The sequence below is a fragment of the Heterocephalus glaber genome, unplaced genomic scaffold (genome assembly GCF_053883595.1).
Source record: "Heterocephalus glaber isolate CG9 unplaced genomic scaffold, H.glaber_assembly_v1.0 deba00001444, whole genome shotgun sequence".
Lineage (NCBI taxonomy): Eukaryota > Metazoa > Chordata > Mammalia > Rodentia > Bathyergidae > Heterocephalus > Heterocephalus glaber.
The window spans coordinates 22,592,302-22,615,730 of record NW_028258297.1 but is presented as its reverse complement, the minus strand read 5'-3'; the positions used below and the strand labels follow the sequence as shown (position 1 = coordinate 22,615,730).

The 23,429-nt window shown below is 35.1% G+C and overlaps 1 protein-coding gene across 3 annotated transcripts in view; it reads right to left on the bottom strand.

Annotated features, from left to right (window-relative positions):
- Rerg (RAS like estrogen regulated growth inhibitor) overlaps nucleotides 1-23,429 on the bottom strand; it is a 143,590-nt gene that overhangs the window by 8,915 nt on the left and 111,246 nt on the right. For 2 of the 3 annotated variants that reach the window (XM_004845824.3, XM_004845825.3), the window contains exon 3: nucleotides 7,632-7,688. The exons of the other annotated variant lie outside the window; for it this stretch is intronic. In XM_004845824.3, the coding sequence (XP_004845881.1) occupies nucleotides 7,632-7,688 (57 nt within the window). The remainder of the gene's footprint in view (nucleotides 1-7,631; nucleotides 7,689-23,429) is intronic. 3 annotated transcript variants of the gene reach the window in all.

The window sequence follows — 23,429 nt, the reverse complement described above, 5'->3', positions numbered from 1 at the left end:
TACTTAGTAATGAAGAAGAGAAACAATAAAATTTAAAAGATAGAAAGAAAAGACAAAATGTCATGGTGGAAAAATATAACTATGTAATTCCTTTTAGAGGAATTATACTGAGTTCATTAACAAGCAGTACAAGAATAACAAAAAGAAAATAAAGATTAAAAAAATTTTAGGCTCATTCTATATGTGAATATAATTAAAAATTCTAAATAAGTGATTATTCAATTGATTTTGATAGTGTAATAAGCAAATAATGATCAAATAAAGCTTTAGGAAAGCAAACAGTATTTAAAATTAATCAATGCAATTTAACACATTAATGAATTAAATGGGGAAAATCACATGGTTAACTCTGTCAAGGAGAAAATGCTCTTTTCTTTCTTATAGCTCATATCTGTTTAAGATTTTTTAAAATGCTCAGAAAACTACAAATAGGAATTTCTTAATATGAATGTCAAAGCCCCACAAAATACATCAGGTAAAGAGACATTTTATACCCTTGGTTTTTAAACTATAAGCAAGAAAACATATGTGCTACAATGTAAAAGTATAATCCAACACAGGCTATCAACTGCAGACAATGCAATAAGTAGGGAAAAATGAAGAAAAGATATAAGGACAAGAAAGGAAGTTAAAGATCACTGCCAGTAGCAATAAAATAAATGATTATATTGAGAAAGTAGTACAGAATGAATAAAACTGTTCAGTGGAAAAATCTGTAACTTGACAAAAGGCAAAAAAAAATGAAGATGTGAATAAATAGTAACATTGCCCCCAAAAATGGATGAGCAATAATTTTTTTAAAGATTTTAACTTCCCCCAAATTAATCTAAAATTCAATGCAATTAAAATTAAAAGTCCAGATTGGGGATCTAAATAAACTTACCTAACATGGCATAATACAAAGTATGTAACACTACTGAAAACTATGCTATGATATCCAAATGGACAAATTCATACATCAAGACCTTAAAAATAGACCCAGGTTTATACAGAAATTGATTATATGACTGAGGTGGATCCACATACCATTTGGAAAGAGAATACCTTAGGGGTTATTACATGGAGAAATAAATCTGGACCCCTCAAGACTAAAAGTAAATCCAGATTAAAGATCTAAACCTATATAGATTTGAAAATTTATATTTAAAAGAATAAAACATAAAATATAAAAAGTCATGTATACACTCAACAAAAGAGATTAAAAAAAAATGTTGACTAGATTAAAATGATGAAATTTTATGCACTATCAAATGTTTTAAAAACCTAGAGAAAAAAAATGGAAACAAAGGTTTTGTAAATAAGGAGGTGAACAGAGATTGAAGGAAGGGGAAGGAGAGGGGAAATAAAGAATTACAATATACCATACACAGATACAAATTCCCTATAATGAATGTTATCATTATTTATATCTAAAATATTCTAATAAAATTAATTTTAAAAACCTGGAGAAAATATTTGTAATAAGCTACTGATGAATATCTAAACTGTAAAGGAATCTTTAAAAATTAAAAAAGGTAGGCGAACAGAAAATAAATACAGGTAAAGTATATAAAAAAGAAATTCACAGAGGAGGAAGACCAAATAACTAAAACATATATTAATGATGTTTTACCTGGCTATTTACCAGAGGGAAGCTTATATAATTATGTTGCAACTATAAGATTGGCCAAAGTTAGACAGATAATGTAATGCTTTCTTAGGTTAGAGGGAGCTTCCCTGTACCAGCAATGAGGGTGTAGAATTGCTCCAGCATTTTGGAGGGCAACCTAATGCTATGAAATACATGTTTACTCTAAGACCTAGCAATCTTCCCCCAGGCATATGCTATAGCAAAAAATCCTAGTCCAAGTTTTTAAGAGTAGAGCAATGGTTCTCAAAGTGTAGATTCTGGAACAGTATCATTAGCATCACTCAGCAATGTGTTAGAAATGCAAATTCCCACATCTACTAGGGCTAAGATCCAGCAATTTGTGTTCCTCCAAGTCCTCCAAGTGATTATGATAAACACTAAGTTTGAGAACCGTGGATTGGAAGGAATGATTCCCCCAGTGATGTTAGCAGAAGCTCATGCTGGAGGCAATTGGGGTATTTATCAAAGGAAGATATGTTAAATACGGCATACCTAAGGAATATGATGGGGAAAACTAGATATATGTTCTAAGAGTAGAAGGATGGAATGCTCTAGAATTGAGAATCAGCATACAATGGTTGGATTAGAAGTCCTAGGAGAATGATGATAATGAAAAACACTGATTAAAATACATTGACCATAATCTAATTCCAAAATTTTACTTTTTGAAAACACTATTGCCGTGTACATGCTAAAATATAACACTTTTTTGCATCTAAAATACAACAATATGAATGGGCATTAAAAATCCCACACTCTGTTATCAAGATTAGAAATATGTATAAAACAATAAAATTTATATAAAATTTTAAATATATGCATAAGCCTATTTTTATATACATATATAATAGCTAAAGCACACCACTTATTATTTGAACAAGAATTATTCTAAATGCTTTACTTACTTCAATTCATGTAATCCTCACAAACATATTATGAAGTATATTTTACTATTAGTTTCATCTTACAAGAGGAAACTGACTGAAACATAAGAAGATTGTGCAGAGTTATGAAGATGGGAAGTGGTAGATGTGAGATTTGAATCCACAAGTCTGGCTTTGGAATTCAGGACTGGTAGCACTATGCTTAGTATCAAACACATTAGAATATATTTATGGGAAAGAGAAAAGGATCATCAGAATAAAAAGGGGAAAATAAAGGGCAATAAAATAAGGGCCTTGTATATACTGAGAATGGCATGGTGCCATGAAAAGAGTAGGATAACTAACATAGTTATTAACTTGAAGTTTTGCATTTAACATATCCAAATGACTAATTTCTCAAACAAATTAACCTATAATTTATTTTCTCATGGGGGCAGTGCTTTTATTATTTTTTTGTCTATCCATCTAACTTTCTTCACCTGTTTTGCAACCTTTTTGAAACCACAGTTTTATCTTCCTTTCACTGAAAATATAATCTCATATCAAAAATTCAGAAAGGAAGCTTAATCGAGCAGCTTAGCCTTCTACCTGCCAGCACCACCGTGCAATGTTCATTGCCATGTAATGTACATTGCTGAAGTATTTCTCAGAAACTACAATCATGAAATGAGATCATGTTCAACATATTTTAATAAGTGTGTTTTGCATTACTGTCATCCTCCTAGGATTTTTAATCCATACATAATATGCATACTGATTCACAATTGTAGAGCATTCCATCCCTCTACTCTTTTATGTTACATAAGTGATTATATTTTCAAATGATTGAATGTTCTAAAATGCTGTTCATAGAAGCCACTTGTCTCTAAGTGTTCCCCCAATTATTGCAGACTGAGAAAAAGCCCACATGACATCAAATATGCTACAGGTCCACACCCTTTTGGCTTCTCCCTGGCATTCTCTTTGTGTCCTTTGTACTGACTTCTCTTTCTAAAAGACTGGCATTAGCCCTGGAGCCTGGAAAACAGAATTCTGGGCTGTATTCCATCTCTGCACCAAAAGTTGTCTGTGAGACAGGGACATTTTTCTCCGTTGATTCTATGATAAATACGGTATGTATTTCAACCACAGAAGGCCACAGTAGGGGAGAAACAGAATAGAATGAAAATTGTATGAAGTTGTGTGATTCTTTGGCTGTTTGTTAACTGAAATGAAAAAGGGTGAAATGCAGGAAATGAGAGAACGTCTGCCCCAGACTTAGCAGCGGGTGGTAGCGGTGATTTCATCTAAGATGAATACTGGTTTCACACTATTTAGAGCACTTTTTCTTTAGGCATCTCTCTTTCTCATTAGGAACCCCTTTTCTTTACATATAACACAGTGGAACTGTTACCCACAGACACAAAATATTGTACATGTATGTGCTAGGTCTTCTGAGATAGTTCTGAAAAATACACTGAATACGTGATGTAATAAGCTCTGCTATTTGTTTTAAAACCCAAAAGAAAATATGTATGTATTTGGATGGTGGACGTGCTTTCCATTTTATTCATACTAACAAAAATGATAATTAGATTGAAATAAAATGTTGCATACTTTAAGAAAAATACACGGATCGTATCTGAATTTCACTGTGTATGAAAGATTAAAAACCTGCATCAAAGCATTTTTATAAATAGAAGTATACATTTTGTACATTCTGAGAGGAATTAATGGTCAAAGAGGAATTGCATGTGGTTAATCCTTATACTAACTTATACTAACTTTGCTTTTTGCAAATTTCAACACATTAATATGGACACTTGGCCAGTGTGGTTAGGATAGCACTTAGTAAGGCTGGTTTATGATACAGTAAAAAATTGTTCTTAGAGCACACCAGCCATGAAATCTTGGGTAAAAATGTACTTTTTAGGACCTATTTCCTTATTTGTTAAATGACTATCATCTCCAAGTTCCCTGCAGGGCTGATATTAAATAGTTCTATGAGTTGGCTGAGCACTTCTCTTTGGAATCCAATTGAGATCATTTGTTCTTGGTGTGTCTTTTTCATTTGTATGAGCCTTTTTGAGTAGAAGGAATTGTAAACCAGGCAAGAAGAATCAAGGACAACAGAATCAAAGCACTGGTCAGTGTAAAATGTGTCCTGACTCCCACCTTTATTCCTATCTGAGCTTTTATGAAGCACATAAAGACAGCATTCCTTCATTTGAAACAATATAAGGCATCTCCAAGGTACTAGTACAGCAGTGAAAGGTGCTGAATGCACACTTTCTCTTCTTCTCCACATGTCTCCAACACTCATCCTCACAGGTACACACACAATTGCAGAAAAACTAAGTTTTTGTCCCATTCTCTTCTATGTCCAGCATTCTTACACGATAGCAGGACTCTTGGATGTAGGGATTCAGTTCTTGGATGGTATTGCACAGTGTTGATTCTGTTATATACAATCAGAACAGTGCTGCTACCCATCGGGGGCTGTCCTGGTTACATGATCTTTGTCTCAGATCTTACGAGCTTCAGTGGTGGGGTTCAACTGCTGCTCCTAAACAGACCTGGCCTGTGACAAAGATTTCACTGATCTACAGTGAAATGAGAAAATTCTAAGGGAAACTAAAATCACTCAATGCAAAAGAATAAACTTTTGTTCTTAGGGTATATGCTTTGAGACACTTGTATGTTAAAAACTCCATTTATGAAATAGACATTTAAGAAAGTATAGAGTTAGATCTCCTCATCTGTTTCGCCATCAAAACTGAATCAAAACAAAACAGCAGGGCAAACAAAAACAAAAAACCCCACTGGGCCTAAAAGTTTTGGGATCATTTGTTACCACAGTAGCAAGCATTTTTCCTGTGTGTAGAATTATCTCAAAACAGTAAATATTCCAATTTTGTTAATATGTAGAATGATGTTCATAGTCTCCAGCTTCTCATGCAGCAATAATTCTATTATAAGTTGAAAATCCTGGACCAATGTTTCTGCAGAAGACACTGGATTCAGAATTCGAGAATGTTTTTGTTTACACAAATATATTGCTTTGTTTGGTACGGCACATGCTATTTGTGTCAGTGGTTGTCTTGAAGCTTTTAAAGTAGCCATGTATTCACCAAAGGATCCTGTCTTCCCTTTGGTAGTATGAAGCTAAACCTAAGAACTGCTGATTTCTGTTGAATCAACCAGGGGGGGGTCTCTGGTATGCTAAAACATTAGTGATTTCCACTGCACCTAGGCATATGCGCACATAGATCCAGAGCTAATGAAACCCTCACTTGGGGTGAGTCACGCACCAATTACTTCTAAAGTGGGAGAAGAGCTCTGGTTGCTTAGCAGCTGCAGGCCTCCGAGCAGTACAGTGCAAGGTCACTCCATGAAGATCTGTCACTCATAGGAAAGGACAACTGATGGAAGCTGATTTCTATTAATAGCAATTTTTATCAGAATGGTAAAACAAAAGGGAAAATGGTGCAACTAAAATTAATTTTAAAAAGTAACATCACTGGAACACATGCAGAGAGAGTGCAAGAAACTGATGGGAACATTTTTGCAAGCTTTGTCTTTCACTGAGATGTATGGATAGAAAAAACAAATACAGTTAGTATTATTCTGCTGAACTCCCATGTCTCACTGAGCTTCCAAGATAACCTCTATAAGGCTTAAATAAATAGCAAAAACATAAGAGGAAAATAAGTATTTAGCTGAGTGGGAAAAATAAGAATGATTTTTGTTAAACCAGGTTCATTTATAGATCTAAGTATATTATTTTAAACTTAAAATATTGCTATATTTAAAATATGTCAAAAAATTTTGATGAACAAAATATTTAAGAGTAAAACCAAAGAAGAATAAAACACAAATATAGAGATATGCTATTCCCTTAGATTGACAGATTGAATATCATGAAGACAAAGATTATCTCTATTTATATTTTAATTCAGTTCCAATTAAATTATGATGGTTGCTAAAACTGATCTTGGAAAATACACTAGAGACAGTAGCCAAGATAATTTTATAAAACAGTAATGGAAGATTTTCTTTACTGAGAAATTGTTGTACAGAGCATACAACTATGAAAAGTCTGTGGGAGTGGGTGTGAAAAGTAAATCTAAGCTGTATCCTATTGTAAATGATTTACTATATAAAGACAGCATTGGAAGTAATATGGAAGGGTAGGATCTATTAATTAATGATAGGAGGAAAATTGATTAACCATTAAAAAAATGCCTGGTGTTCACCTTGTGCTTCTTGCTAAAATAGTCCTAGACAGAGTAAAATCTTAAATATTAAAGAAATAAAGTGATCCTCTTCCATGTCCAATTCTCCTTCCAACAGTTATCACTACTTGACATATTATCTATTTATTAACTCATTTTTACTAGAATATTGGGTCAAAAATCACAGTTTTCTCCTTTTTCTGACTGATTGATCCTTAGTACCTAAACAACATTACTGACCCATGGGGGGCAGTTCATAAATATTTGCCAAATGAATGAGCAAAAACAATGAAATAAAGAATGAGGGGGAAAGAAACAAAAAGCAAAAAAAACAAAAAGCCTAGAAATAGTCTTTGCCAAAGTTTAAACATAAACACCATTGCTACTTTCAAGATCCACAAACATTACTTTCTGCTTCTTTTTTTTAAACACATTTAGTACAATTTATTGGTAACAAGAAAAAATGGGAAAGAGTTTATTCTTAACAATACAAGGTGGGGAAGAGTTTATTCTTAAACTTCTCCCAAATCAGTGATTAGAGGTTTCACTTTTCTGTTACTCTCCTCAGCATTCCTTTCTACTCGATGCCAGATTTGTCCATATCTTCCTTTCTCCAATTAGAATGACTTTTTCTGATGAGAAAGTATCACACACACCCGGTTCCTTTTTGTCTCAAATTTGATTTAATTTCCTCATTTCTGCATTAAAAGCTTGCAGGGTTCTGTGCACAGACACAATGAGCCACACAGCTAGCCTCTTAGAGGGCATCTCTGCGTGGTTAGATAACAATTTGGACTTCCAAAACAGCTACAGGGGCTTGAAAATGTTGCAACAGACCGTGTCATCATCTTGTGGGTTCACAATCTTTGATTGGCAAGGAGGAGAAAACAAAATTTGACCTACCGAGGGTGGGATCATATTCCCAGATGAACCTTTTGGTCAGAAATCTCACTACAAGTGCTGTGGGAAAAAAAAGAACAACATGTCAATCACATTTGCTAATTCGCTAGAGTTCTTTTCTAAGGAAAGAGAAAAGGTCCATACAACTTTATGTGCAGTTCATATTTCCTCAGTATACAAATCCAATACATTTAATAATGTTCATTCAGATACTTTTCTAATTTTACATGATAGCTTAAAGACAAGTACAATGTGTTATTGGGTTTATGGTACACTAATCAACAGCTTAGATTTGTTCCTTTAGTTACAGGTTAAAAACAAATATAACAATGTGAAAATGCTCACATATAAATTTTTTATCAAAAACAGTGACTTCAAATACAAGTAGGTGCCCAGAGTTTGAATACTGATGAATATCGACAAAGGTAAGTTAAAAAAAAATGTGGTAATTTTGATAGGAATGGAAAGATCACTAGCTGGTACTTTATATTATAAAGAGGAGGTATATAAAATTAAGGATTTTATGAAAAAGTTCATCAGGTAAAGTTCATGATGAGATTGTTACAGTCAGAGTCAAGTTCTGGAACTGTGTGAGGCATTTTAATGAAGATAACCTCAATCCTCATTCCACCCCTATGAAGTAGGTACTATACTCCCATTTTCCTTCCTTCCTTCCTTCCTTCCTTCCTTCCTTCCTTCCTTCCTTCCTTCCTCCTTCCTTCCTCTCTCTCTTTTTCTGTTTCTTTCTTTTCCTTCTTTCCTTCTTTCTTCTCTCCCTCTCTCTCTTTCTTTCTTTCTCCTTCCTTCCTTCCTTCCTTCCTTCCTTCCTTCCTTCCTTCCTCTCTTTCTTTGTTTCTTTCTTTTCCTTCTTTCCTTCTTTCTTCTCTCCCTCTCTCTCTTTCTTTCTCCTTCCTTCCTTCCTCCTTTCTTTCTTTCTTTCTTTCTTTCTTTCTTTTTTTCTTGCTCACTTGCTTGCTGCTTTCTTGCTTTCTCAAGAAAGCAGAAGCTCTGCACAATTGATTTAAGAGAGCCCTACTAGCGAGTTTGTGGTCGAGTGAGGATTTGAATCCAAGAAGTCTGTTTATAATGCCTGCAGTTTATACATTGTACCAAGTTGAATTTAAGTCATGCACTGGAGAAAGAGAAATGCTGAAACGTGTGGACTTTAAGACTTGGTGGATCATATGCCGACCATTTGGTTACATGCGTACTGTAGGTGACAACTGTCACAAGTGGTTTTTAATCTAAGGAAAAATCTTTGAAGAAGGTGTCATAGACACTTTAAAACTAAAAGAAAATCATTGGATCTTTTTCCTAGAAAAATGTGCACATATGCTAATTAGCATATAGTTAGTTGCAGCAGCCTTAGGAGCATTCTCCTGACCCTTGAAGGTATTCCCAGGGTTCCACTGACCTTAACTAAATAATCATCACCTATTATATTTTCTAGTTTAAAAAACCCTATTATTAGGGTTTTTATTTTTACTGAGACACTCATATAGTAGCTAAGAGATACTCCTTGAAGAAATAAAATGGGTTAGTTGGAGGTTACTGTCAGTCTGTTGTCACTTTTAGGCTCCGACCCTCGTGTCTTCTATGAAAAACCACAGTGCAGACTGCAATGAGGCCTTGGCGGGTCAGACAGACTACAGGCATCTGTGGCTTCGCTGCTGGTGACTAGAGATCAAAAGTGGCAATGTTCTTTCTAATTACAGAGCGTAAGGCTGGATTCCAGCCAAAGTATCTGCAGACCCTAAAGCAGCAAGTCCGCTGACCCTATAATCCTTCCCACAGTGAGCATCCTGGTGGTTACATCTGCAATCTTCAGTCTGTCACCATTCATTCTCTTGAGACTGGAACAATTTTTCCTTGCAAGTATGAAACAGTAAGGTCAGACGGATATTTTTCTCTTTTAAAAAAATTATCAATGTTAGTAAACATAACTCCCTCTGGGATTGAAAGAGTTCCATTTTTTTTTAGAATGCCATTTTTAGCTGTAAGGGTCACAATCTCAAGAAATAATAATTATTTAGCATCCTTAAGGAATATGCTCTTAAAATTATTATTTTTTCTACAACTGAATTTGATGTTGCCATTTAAAACCATTTAAACTTTAATAATTTCTTAAAACCTTTCAGAAATATATTAAGATACCCCATTGCCTTTCAAAATTAAATATACTGAACATAATTGGATCATTTTAAATTGGTATATGCTTATGAGACATAATAATTACATTTATCTTGGGGAACTGGTACACATATATATCATATCTCAATCAGTTTTGCTTCATCTTTCCCTCCTGGCCCTCCCCTTCCCACCATCTCTTAGTCCTCTTGCCATCTCTATAAAATCCACCTCCCTGTTTCCTATCATTTTGCTATTTTGCTTTTTAAATTATTTATATAATTTAATCTGCCTCCTCCTAGTAGGCAATAATTGCTTTTTAAATTATTTATATAAAGAGATCTTTAACTTTCTATGTCTGATTTTTTTCACTTAACATTATAGTCTCAAGAATTGCATCATTTTTAAATGTTTGGATCTTGGATAAGAACCTTGATTCATGGCCCGTGCTGTTACGTAGCACTATTTTTTGAAGCGACAAAGTGGATGAGGCAGTACAAATCTATGGTGCTAGAGCTTCTGAGTTTTTAAAGATTTTGAAGTTGAGCATGTGTATGTAAATATATTCCTAACACATACTATTCCTGTCTTCTTTTGCTATGGTCACTGAAACTCCCTATAATAACACACCTGTACCTCCACTGTGTTACTTGTATTATGCCAAAGGCTGATAAACCATGTCAATAACCCTGGTGCAATTTGTAAAATATGGGAGGAGATTATTTCTGGGGTTAGGTCCTACAGAACCTCTTATATTGACATACACGTGAGTGATCTGGTGTGGCTTTCAGATATCATATTCGTTGCTGATAAGTTGTTCCTTCCGACTTCTGGGATACTTATTGGCTCACTTTCCAACTACAGAAAATAATCTCCTTCCAGCGAGGTGCTGGTGCTGGGGTTAATTCATATAACCATATAAACATTTTAAATGTTCTTTTAAAGAGACACACATAAATGGTTCTTTTAAAAATGGAATCATGCATTTAAAAATCAATCTATTCAAATGTATTAAAATACTTTGAAAAATCGACATTAGCTATGCATTTGAAGATATGTTTTCATGTCTCAGGCTATTCATGGAAAAGACAAACACATCTATTTTTAGGTTTTCAATAATATTTTCATTTAAAATTATTAAAGAATGAAAAGAATAATTTTATATCTGTGGACAAACTGCCAAGGCCTCATCATTATTTAAATTGTGTCTAAATTGCATAGATGACATTCATCATTTACTGGTGAATTACAGAATGTCACCAGTATTATTTGGCCCCAAGTTTTATTACTGTTTGACTATGGAATATGATTTTCATATGTGAAGTATCCTTTACCAGCTCACCTCCTCCCTACTGTGGCAGGTGTTTCCTGGCTTCACCTGTTAATACTACTCTTGCTTCCTGCATGGGCGGTCTGCTTCTCCTGCACCCCACAACACCCTCGATCTACTCCCCACAAAGGAGCCAATGACTCTGTTGAAACATTATCTATCGCATGTCATGTATTTGGCCCAGTTTGTCCCTGATCTCATCATGTCTTTGACCAAATACTAACTGAATGCCTACTCTGTGCTAGTTCTGCTCCAGGTGTTTGGAATAGTCTGGCTAACAAGTCAGATGGAGATCCCTGATGTTATGAGCCTTATTTTCTACTATGAGGAGGCAAATTAAAAATAAAAATAAGAAATTACATAGTATGATAAAGGTGATAAGTGCTCTAGGACTAAAATAAAGAAAGAATAGATTGGGCTGGGGATGTAGCTAGGTGGTAGAACACTTGCCTAGCATGTGTGAGGACCTGGGATCAATCTTCAGTACTGAGAAACAAAAGAAGAAAGAAGGAAAGCATGTAAGTAAGCAATGAGGAAGATAAGAAGGATCTGGCATTGAAGGGTAAGTCATGAGAGCTGTTATTTAAAATAAAGTGGCCAGCACAATCCTCCTTAAGGAGATGACATCTGAAAGGAACAAGGGAAGATGTCCAAGGGAGCAGTTCCAGGCAGATGGAGCAGCGGTGCAAAGGCTCTAAGGCAGGAATGTGTGCCTAGATGCTCCAGGAACATCAGCCAGGGAAGTGTGGCTAAAGCAATTTGGGGAATACAAAGTGTAACTGTCACTGTCCAGTTGTGCATTCGTTAAACACCCTGCTAATACTACGACACTGCTACTGCTTATTTGTACTACTTCCACCACCACTGACAATAACAAAATAACTGAATTCCACACAGATATATTATTATTGTTGTTGTTGTTACTATGACTGATTTCTTTAGAACACACAGTTCTTGAGTGCCTGGAGTGCATGGAATTTGCTTTATTCAGTTTTCTCGTGTCTAGTACAGTTCCTGGTACATGGTAGACTAAGAAATATTTGTTGAATACATGGAAAAGATGTACCAGTCCATGTCATCAATTACTTATCTTTAACAACTAAATAATAACCATGCATTGCGAGAAGCAGCAGAAAGATTAACCCAGGGTAGCTCACCACAGAACCATGCCATCTTTCCATAATTTTTCTCTTAAGAACTTATATGAACATATCATCTAAAATGCTTTATAATGGTAATTCAATAATCCTTACACAAATTATACATATATCGTTTATCTGAATGGTTACTATAAAAGTGATCTAATATCCTGGGAGAAGTTTTTCTTTTGAAGTAAAATGGTGACATTGACAATCTTTACTTCTGACAGAAGAAGTCTGATACAAAGTCCTTTCCTCTTGAACAGTAAGATTTGATCTATTTTGTTATTTACAGTTAATTCCTTACCCAGTGCCTTGAAAACCAATACCTTTCCACTAAACAAGCAAACATGTCCAGTGGTTCATTTAAGAAAGAACATTTCCCCCTTTTGTCTAATTTATAACCTTCATCACATGTGGTTCATTTTCAGTATTACTGGCACTAAAGATTTCATGGTTATTAATGAAAGCTGGTTTCTAAAAGAATGGAGAATTCATTGTGAAGGATTCAACCCAAGGAAATTTTTTTAGGTCATTTAGGGTTATAATTGAGTGGGATGATATTTTCTTCATAAATGAGAGCTAAAAGGCCAAATTGCTACATTCAAATAGCCATAATAGTTCTACAGATTGAGTCTGGGCTGGTTACTCAGAATAATTCTTGATGTCATTTTAATGATCAGGGAGGTTTCACAAATGCCAGCTTTAATGACCAAAATAATATGTGTAAGTGAAAGTCAATTAGGTATGATCCATACGATCAATCTTTTAGAAGGAAATGAATTTTCCAAGGTAAAAGAAAACTAATATTGATATTCTTAAATTCTGAAAAAAAATAAAGAAGAGCCATACTCACACAAGATATAGTCAATAGATCTTTCAGATGTTGCTTTTAAGGCTTGTACTAATAAAATGCTTCTTATGTCATCAATTTTCACTTAAACATTTCATGGGATAAATTAATTAACAATGTATATCCTGCCATCACTGCTCTCCTCTAAAAGTCTCCAAGTGTACAGCTATTTCCATATGGCAAGTCTATCCCCAAACTCAGTAGCGCACAATGATAAATATTCATTGTAGAGCATCAAAAAATAACATGTGTTCAACTGACTAGGTTCTGTTGATGGCATTAGACAAATGCAGCTAAACTTGTTTAAAATAGCCAGGTCAGAATTTTTAAAAGAGGGAAAAAATGTGCTTCAATTAAGACCCTTTCAAGGAACACAGTTGATCCCTAGTCATCATGAGTACCTTTTGAAATTTGTCCATAATCCTGATGACACACTCAAAGAAAATCCTTGATTTATCTTAAGCTCTAAGACAGTTCCTAATTCATATAAGAAAAAAATGCTATGATGAATCACTATTAATCACTATATTAATCACTATATATATGATTATCCCCATAATCACTATATTATGAGGATAGACTGATTTATGTTTTCTATATAGTTTTAAATTATAATACCAGGTAACTTTAATATAATTTGAATAGTATCCAATGTTTAGTAAATTTAGGATAAGTCTGTCATGAAGAGTTTTAAATATTTTGTGAAGAACAAACCAAATTTCTTATCACATGAAAAGGAGGTAAACATGGATACTAATACAACTATAGTCCTGTAGGGGGTAGGATTAGTACCTTTACTGCTTGTCATTTCCATTTTTTCCATTTTAATTTACAACCAAATGAGTTAGAAGTATTAAAGCTTAAATTTACATGAAGAAATTACTGTAGAGTTATACAATATTCTAAATGTGAAACTTCTCAAAATTAGGATACATCCAGGAGAGAGAGTGCATCTTTTTCTTGCTTCTTTTTTTCACTTTATTACAGTACTGAAAGTACTAGTAACTATTTGATCTTAATGCCAGCAAAAACATGAAGCAACTGTGCAAATTACCAAGCCTACATGGGTCGCAAAATCAACACTGAATTGCTTTCAGTTGGAATTTTATGACCTGTAGTTAAAATGTCACCATAAATAAGTCACATATTAAAAATAATGAAAAAAGAAAAAAACAAGAAAGTTGAATATAACTTGAGGAATGTTTCCTCACTCTAGAAAATACAACCTTAATTTAAACAATATCATAAAAATTATAATGGGAAAAAGTGTAAAAATAGTACAGCTATGTTTTCTGATTCACTTCCATTTATTGAGTGTGTACTGTTAGTTCAAACAGGATGTTAGACCTTTGCATACATATCTCAACTCTTCACTTGCTTCTCGTATGGAATATTTGGATATGTGTGGTATGTATCAGTGAGGAAACTAAGGGTCAAATTGTTTCTATTTCCTCCTCCTGATCTCAGCATCCACATTCTTTGAATGTACCACCTGGACTCATTTAGTGTAATCCCTTCTTTTCACAGATAAAGAGTTTATACTAGAAAGCTTAGGGGTCTCACTGGTAGGCCCCTCTATGTTTACCAAACCCCTAATGTAAAACATTTCATAGAGAATGTTATATGTCCTTTATATACAGATACTTTTTATACACACACACACACACACACACACACACACACACTATTCCATTTTGGAAAAAACACATTATCTAGTCTTCTCTACATTGCTTTTGTTATAACAGAATCAAAACCATAGTGAAAATAAAGGTGAGACATCTCTAGGAAAAAGTAATTTTTCTAGACATAAACTTCTGAACATTTACTATCTTTTCTTATTTCCTTAATGTGGAGTAATGACATTATTCCCCTAAGTCTGTTAACGGTGTGTTAAACATACACAGAAAACGCAATTATCCTCATGATACAATTTTAGCTTAATTTAGTTAGCTGTGTGTTTCCTTTGGGGGTTATTATTAGTAGTCTTATTAGACTATGATCATTACATATGTGAGGTGCTCCACAAATCCTTTCAGGATGATTTTATTTTAAAATTCCACATAGGCTCCTAACTAGTTAGCATATTAAGTAGGCAACATAGAATGCCACTAAGTCAAGAAAAGAGTGGAAGAAATAGAATACAATAGACTCATAAATACTGTTACTCCTCACCAAATGGCTTATCTACTCATAGTAAGCAATGAAGCATCTTTAAAGTTTTTCCTGGCCTTTGAAAATCTCTCTGACATAAAAGTGTCATTTGTTTACTCTGTTATAGAAGGTGCACAGCTACTTTGAAAACACTCATTTATATTTCTGTTTGTCTTATTAATTGCAAATATCAGCTTTGCTCATCTTTATCTCCAGTGGTTGGCATAAGGGCTTGATACATGATATATACCTGATATATATTTGGGAAATGAATGAGGAAAACATTAAAATGTGAATACATTATTTGGTCTCAATGTTACTGTTGCACTTGGTTTGTATTCTCATGTGTTTACATTGTTTAAAAACATGTTTTTTCAGTGGAACTTCCATTTCTTGAAAATATATTAACCACTTCTCAGTTTTAATGCCTGGTTGAGATGGCTGTCTGGTCTGCCTACCTTGCGAATTTGATTGGTAAAGAAGTAGAGGACCCACCATAACTCTTCTTGTGGGCCCAAGGGAAACCACTATTCCTGCTTTCACATTATCAGTCCCAAATTTAAGTCTAATTCTTAAGTGGATAAAAAGCTTTCAGAAGTAAAAATTAGCATTACACCTTAGAGTTGTTGTAGAGTGTTTGTTGTGGGGTGAACTGACTTTATGAACCTAAATATTTATTCATTAATCATATTAGCTGTTGGATTAAAGTGTATATACTCATATAAAATGCCATTAAGTAGGCTTTTTTTTTCTTCAGCACCAGGCATTGAACCCAGGGCCTCTATTTTGAACTACACTCTCCAGATCCTTTTTGTACATATATATATTTTTTAAATCATGAAATAGGTTCTCCCTGAGTCACTAAGTTGCCTAGGTTAGGCTCCTGCCTCAGTCTCCCAGAATGCTAGGATTACAGACATGTGACACCAAGCCTACATGTTTGACTGTGTGTTAAATAAAAACATTAAAGAGATCTCTGGAATGTTAAGTATCTAAAGGGCAGTTAAGTATATACTGGTACTGACTATATGCTTATTTCTTATATAAACTCTTAAAAATAGGCATTAATGTTTACTACTTTACATGTAAGAAACCTGAGCAGAAAGTGGAATAAACTTATCTTGTTTATGTAGCAGTTCAATAACAGAACTGAGGTTGAATCCAGCTTTGTTTACCTTAAAACATGCTTTTTCCAACATACAATACTTACCACTACATTTTAATATACTAGGGACATGATTTAATTCGGCATGGTTGAAATTTTTCTTTCCACATGAGCATACACCCCATGGTGCAGCATGGTTTGAGCAGTGAATTTTTGGTTCATGACTAGCTTTCTTCTTTAGTGGAGAAAATATCCATGACCAGAAACCATAGTAACACAGAGGAGAATATAAATTTCAAAGGAAACTTTAGGATAAATCAAATTTTCATTTTTCTCTTCAAAAGATCTTTAAGGATGTCAAAACAAGGAAAACAAAGAATGCAATGTTTGCAAGGTCCTGAGTTTGATCCCCAATACCAAAAAAAAAAAAAGGAATATAATGATGTAACCATAAAGTATTATGTGATAAGCATTGTCATCTCACTGGTTTCCTTAGTCATCAACAAGTTCTTTTTTTGAACAACAAAATGAGAATGTCAAGAACCATTTCAAAAAATGAGAAAACCTGCAAAGAAAATACAGTTCCTAATCTTGAGAATCTGAGACTTTTCTCCTTTCCATAGCTAGTTAAAGTATTATCTAAGTGTAGCTATAACAGCAAGCCACCTACGATTATTATTATTTTTTGGTGGTGGTGGTACTGGGGCTTGAACCCAGGGCCTTCACACTGAGCTACATACCCATTGCCATGTTTCACTTTCTATTTTGAGACATCAAATCACTAAATTACTAAGGCTGAGCTTGAACTTGTGATCCTCCTGCCTCAGCCTCCCAGAGTGTTATTATTACAGGAGTGTTTCACCATGTCCCGCTGACAGTTTACATTCTTATTGCAGGGGCTGGATCAAAGAAGAAGGCCAGATGGAGGAGAGCCTGACTCACACTAATGCCTCCAAGGGAGCAAAATCTGTGTTTACCAGAGGACATAATGTGATAGACAAAACTGAAGTAACACTGTACCAAGTGTTAATCTTGTACCTGCTTCATCTCCAGCTCAGAGATAACAAACCAGAGGGGTGACCCGAAGTACGAGGTAGCTAGCTCAGTTTTCCCTGCTTCTCTCCCTCACCTGGACCTCTGTCCACCTCCAGATTACATTTTTTGTACCTCTGAACCCTGGGTGCAACACTTCTGTCCCTCATACTATATTCCTGAGTCACTGCTCATCTGGTTCCTAAGTACACACCCCCCTCTCAGTATTTATTCCCCTCGCTTCTGTGACTGCTCTGGCCTCTTCTGGGACGCAGGAACCATTGAGCCTTGGGGCAAGAACTGAGTTATAAACACCTCAGCACCAGGACCTGGTCTAGTCAGCCCAGTGGGGAACAAGACAGCTCTTTGTGGCTCTGGCTTATCAGTTGTTGGTGACAATAGAGAGCAAGAATATGCCAATTTGGAAACTCAAGACCCTTAGTCGAGCGGGACTAAAAGCCATTCTACACTGAGAAACTGTGCTGAAGGAAATGTAAATGAGCTGGACTGGAAATGGGATGTCAAAAAAAAAAATCCTCAGACCACTATGTGATTTGAGATGTCAGATCTTAAGGAGAGAGGCTAAAAGCACTGCTGTGTGTGCAAAAATCAGATTTCAGGCGTATTTACTGATACTAAAGTTAATACTTTAAAAATGCTTTTCTATTTGGATGTCCTGCCAAATCTTTCTCTCTTCTTTGTGTATGTGCTTCACACATTCATTCAATCAATAAGTATTGATTGAGCACTGTGCAAGGCACTGCCTCCAAAGAAAAGACTGAGAAGATTCCTCAGGTAACCTGTTAGAAATGATTTCATATTAGAGCTAAATTGTAAGCTCAGTCTTGGAGAAGATGAAATTCGATATTTAAGAAGAGCAGGTCAAGCAGTGAGCAACCATGTCCAAAGGCCTACACACAGGGCAGCCTCCTTCAGCCAGGAATTACGTGTGGTTCAGGAGGGTAAAGTTGTGCATGGATGGGTCTGGGGCGGGGGCGGTTATGAGGCTCTCTGAGCCCAGAATATAAAGGAACTCATATGTAGAAGTAGAGCCAATAGGGATTCTGAATAGAAGGATATCTGGAGTTGATCTGGTCCAGAAATTTTCACTGATTGGATATGGCGAATGAGGGACAAGGATTAATTCAAGAGTTCTATATGGAATAAAAGTCTGGATGTAGCATTATTGTTTGAGCCAGAATATAAGTTAAAAACGAGTAATGTTGAAGTTGAACATTAGATATTAATATAAACATTAAGTAAGGAATTACCATTCATCCATCCATCTATCATCCCTTTTTTCATCGATTCTTTATCTTTCCATTCATGTATCAGAGTCACCATGATTTATTGAATGTCTGTCATGTTTATTGGGTCAAGCACTGTGTTAGTTACTTTCTCTTGTGGCTGAGACAAAATACCCGACACCCAAAGTTAGAAGGGAAGGGGTTTATTTGGCTTACAGTTTATAGAGGTTTCAGTCCATAATCGGCTGGCTCCAAGGCTGGGATGGCAAACAAGCATCCCAGAAGAGAAACAATATGGCGCGCACGAGGCAGCAAAGGTAATGAGAGTTTAACAGTGTCTCCCTGTCCCTTTTATCCATACTTAGGGTGGGCAGCACTCACCCCCTTAATCCTAGTGCCCTTGAGCCTAGCATTGCATCAGGAATCCATTCCAGCTTCACATACTCTAGATCCACCCTATGACCACATGAGGCTTTGGGGGGACATCTAGACCAACCATGACAAGCACCATGCTGGTCTCTCTTACTGCCTAATATTCTTCTGTACCTAAACTCCTCAAAATTTCCAGCTGAACAAAAAACAAAATGAAAAAAACTTTAACAGATCAAATCAGAGAACAAAAATCTGTTTATGTAGCTGTGCTATCTGACCCCCCTCCTTATCACACTTGCCTCTTTGCACTTCCTTGTGAAGGTCAAAATAAATTGATATAAAAACTCTTAAGCCCCATAAAAATAGAAATTGAGCAATTTAATAGAAAAGTAAAATGAATGGAATATAAAAATGTGTGCTTTATAAGGCCAGAAGTTAAAATGAGAAGTAAATTAGTTCCAGATGGTGTCTAGGGGTTGCTTTTAAATTACTGTGTTTGTTTAAGCCTAAAATTTTTGATGTGTCCTGCATTCTGACAAAAATATCACTCTGAGGAAGCCTCACATGATAAATGCAAGTTCTCTGTGCAAAGCATTTCTTAGGAATAAATGGTGTCATCTCGAATTATTGGGAAATAGTTTTGTTTGTGAAAATGTAGGTAGGGAGTCTAGTTTCAGTGCATCTCAAGTCCTGAAAATTCATTTATTTTGCTGTGGAAATGGTAAGGTGAGGGTTAAAATGATGCCGGCAGTTGGGTCACAGGATGATGGATACGGAGGGAAATGGCAGAATCATGACATAATTCCTGACATGTTAATAGTAAGTAGATTTTGGAGCACTTATAAAGAATGTAAAATCAAGAAAAATATAGGTTTCCAATATAAAAATAAACTCTTATGATAGAAAAACAACAGATTCTTTCACAGTTTAAACTGAAAGGAAAAACAAGAGGAAATTATTTTGGAATATGATAATCAACTGATTTAGTTTTCTCTTTATGTCTTAAAGGTTAGTAAATTGAAAGCTATGAGTTCTCTGTCCCAGATTTCAAACCAGTTTCATAATAAACTGAAAATTATTATTTGTTTTACCTATGAGTGATGTCTGAGAAATAAATCACTAAGGTTTCAAGTCAGAACTTTTAATTTAGTAATTTATAATTTGTTATGTATGTTTATTAAAACAATATTTTATTCCAAAACATCATGTTTAGACATAATTGTCTCTAATATACTAAATATTATTTTAATATGTAGAGGGATTTGGTTATCAAATTTGGATTTTTAATTTTCATTTTTTTCTGGAACCAGAGAGGTGTATATGGTGTTGGTGTTTAAAAATTTTTTTCTAATGTTTTTAATACTAGAGCACTTAAGAGACTGACAGCTGGAAACATTTAGATTTCATTGTGGGTATAAAAGTGATTCAGAGTGACTCAATATCCCAGGGAAGCTGAGGAATATTTTTGGTTTATTCCTTACTGAGCGGCCTCTTATAAAAAGGTCTGTGGATCTTACAAGTTTTCTCCTCATGCATATCCCTTTCTGCAGCCTGATCTTGCTTCCTGTCAATGTGGGCACAGATGGTTTGAATAGTCTTTGCCTACAGACTCCAGCCTAGGGTGTTGCCCTTGGCAGTTCCCTCATTGTTCCCGGGGAATTGTTGCAGCCCCAGGGAAAGATATGGAACCTTAAAAGGTCACCACGTGTGTGGAGAACTTGAGCCTCCTGATATAAGGGTGTAGGTGAGAGGAACTGTAGGCGAGTGCACTGGAAAAGTACCTATATTATGTGGAGTTTATATAACAAGCTAAGAAATTTCTACTTATGCTTAAAATGAAGGGAAGTCATTAAGGCATTAAAAGTAGGAAGATAATATGCTCATCTTTTAAAAAAAATAAAAATCACTGTATTTCATTGCCAAGATGAACTAGGGGGATGGGAGGAAGACAGGAGACAGAAAGACTGGTTAAAAAGCTTTTCCAGCATTTCAGAAGGAGAAAAACAACAAAGTAAAATGACATGGTTCCCTCCCCACTCCTATCATTAGTAAATGTGTCAAATCATAACTGGAAAGAAATACAGAGCATGAAGTCTTCTCAAACGAGCTTCCTTCACTTTTCCACACTCACTGAGGGTTCATTCATGTCATTTCCTCACTTGACAGCTTTTTTCTTTTGATTGCTGAACAGCCCACTGCGTGCACCACAGTTCTCTTAACTCATAACTCCTTGAGGAACATCTTGGGTGCTCCCAGTTGGGGGAAGGTGTGTTTTGGTGGTAAACTTTCATATGCAGGTATTTGTGTAGGCACAAGTGATCAGATTGTTTGGGTAAATATTCAGTAGCCAAACTGCTGCATTATGGTAAAACTGCAGTTAGCTTTATAAGAAAATGCCAAGGTGGGTGTATTATTTTTTGTTCCCACCAGTAAGGAATGACAGTTTCTGGTGTTCCACATCTTTGTTAGCATAAGAAAAAGCTTTGACAAGTTATTTATTGTTTTTGTTGTTTTGTTTTATTTTTGTCATTGTAATGAATATATAGTGCCATCTTGTTACTTTAACTTTCAATTCTCTATTGAGAAATTATGTTGGGAATCATTTATATTGTTATATTTTTCCCCTTTTAAAATCATTTTATTTTTAGAGCCGTTTTAGGCTCACAGCAAAAATGAGTAGAAAGCAAATAGAATTTCCATATACCTCCGTCCCTACACATGCACGGTCTCCCCTGCGATTCATATCCCACACCAGAATGGTAGTTTTGTTACAACTGATGAACCTATATGAATACATCATTATTCTAGGTCACTCTTACAGTTGTATATCCTTTTAGGTAGTAGAGTTTGACTATATTAAAAGTCCTCTATGTTCTGCTTGTTCATTGTTTCCTCCTCCTAAAGCCTGGCAACCACTGATCTTTTTACTTTCTTCGTAGTTTGGCTTTTGCAGCAGTCATATATTTGGATCATGTGGCATGGAGTTTTTTCAGATTTGCGGCTTTCACTTAGTATGCACCTAAGATTCCTCCATGTCTTTTCATGGCTTGATAGGTCATTGTTTTTAGTGCCAAATGATATTCCACTGTCTGATGTACCACACTTTACTCATCCATTCACCTAATGAAGCATATCTTTGTTGCTTCCAAGGTTTGGCAATTATGAATAGAGCTGCTGCAAATATCAAGGTGCAGATTATTCAAAGGACAAAAATTTCAACTTATTTGGGTAAAAATCAGAATTTGATTGCAAGAGCATGTTTAGTTGTGTAAGATGCTGCCAAACTGTCTTCCAGTTTTGCATTACCAGCATTAAATAAGCATTCCTGTTGCTCTACCTCTTCACCAGCATTTGCTGTTGGTCACTGGTCTTTGTTGTGATTTTAACCATCCTAGCAGGTGTGTGGTGATCTGCCACGGTTGTTTTCCTTTACAGTTCTATAATAGTATGTGACATTTAACATATTTTCATATCTTTACATAGCATCTGCATATATTCTTTGGTGAGATATCTATTCACATCTCTTGCCCAATTTTAAGTCAGATTGTTTATTTTCGTATTGTTGCGTTTTTAAAATTCTTTGGATTCTTTCCATGAATCCTTTATCAAAAATGTCTTCTGAAAATACTTTCCCCCACTCTGTGACTTGTCTACATCTTTTGACAGCATTTTTCACAGAGAAGTTACCACTGAAGTCCAACTTACCAAATCTTGTTTATTTTCATGGATCTCTCTTTTGATGTTAGTTTGAAAAAGTCATTTATAAAACAATGCCACCTACGCTTTCTCCTATTTTATTATCTAAAAGTTTTACAGTTTTCCACTTTGTATTTATGACTGTGATCCATTTTCAAGTGATTTTTGTAGAAAGTTTGTTTCTGTATCTAGATTATTTATTTGTTTGTTTTCTTGTTTCTTTTTTGCTTTAGGACATCTACTTGTCTAGTACCCAATTGTTGATAAACTGTTCTTTTCCCATTAAGCTACCTTTTTGCTCCTTGGTCAAAGATCAGGTGATATTTGTGTCTATCACTCTCTGAGTTCTTTGTTGTTTCATTGATCTATGTTTCTTTTTTTGGCCCCCCTTCAATACCATGTTCTCTTGCTATAAGTAAGCCATGACATTGATAGTTTTAGTGATGGAATTCATTCCTCTTTAATATTGTATTGGTTATTTGAGGTCTTTTGATTTTTCATATAAACTTTGTAAACAGGCTTTGATATCTACAAACTAACTTGTTGGGATTTTGCCCAAATTCCACTGAATCTATAAAGTGGAGAACTGAAATCTTAACAAATTGAGTCCTCTAATCCATGAACATCAAGTATCATTCCATTTAGATCTTCTTTGATTTCTTTATTTTTTTTTTTGCAATACTGGGGATCGAACTCAGGACCTTGAGCTTGCAAAGCAGGCATGGTGCCACTGAGCTAAATTCCTGGCC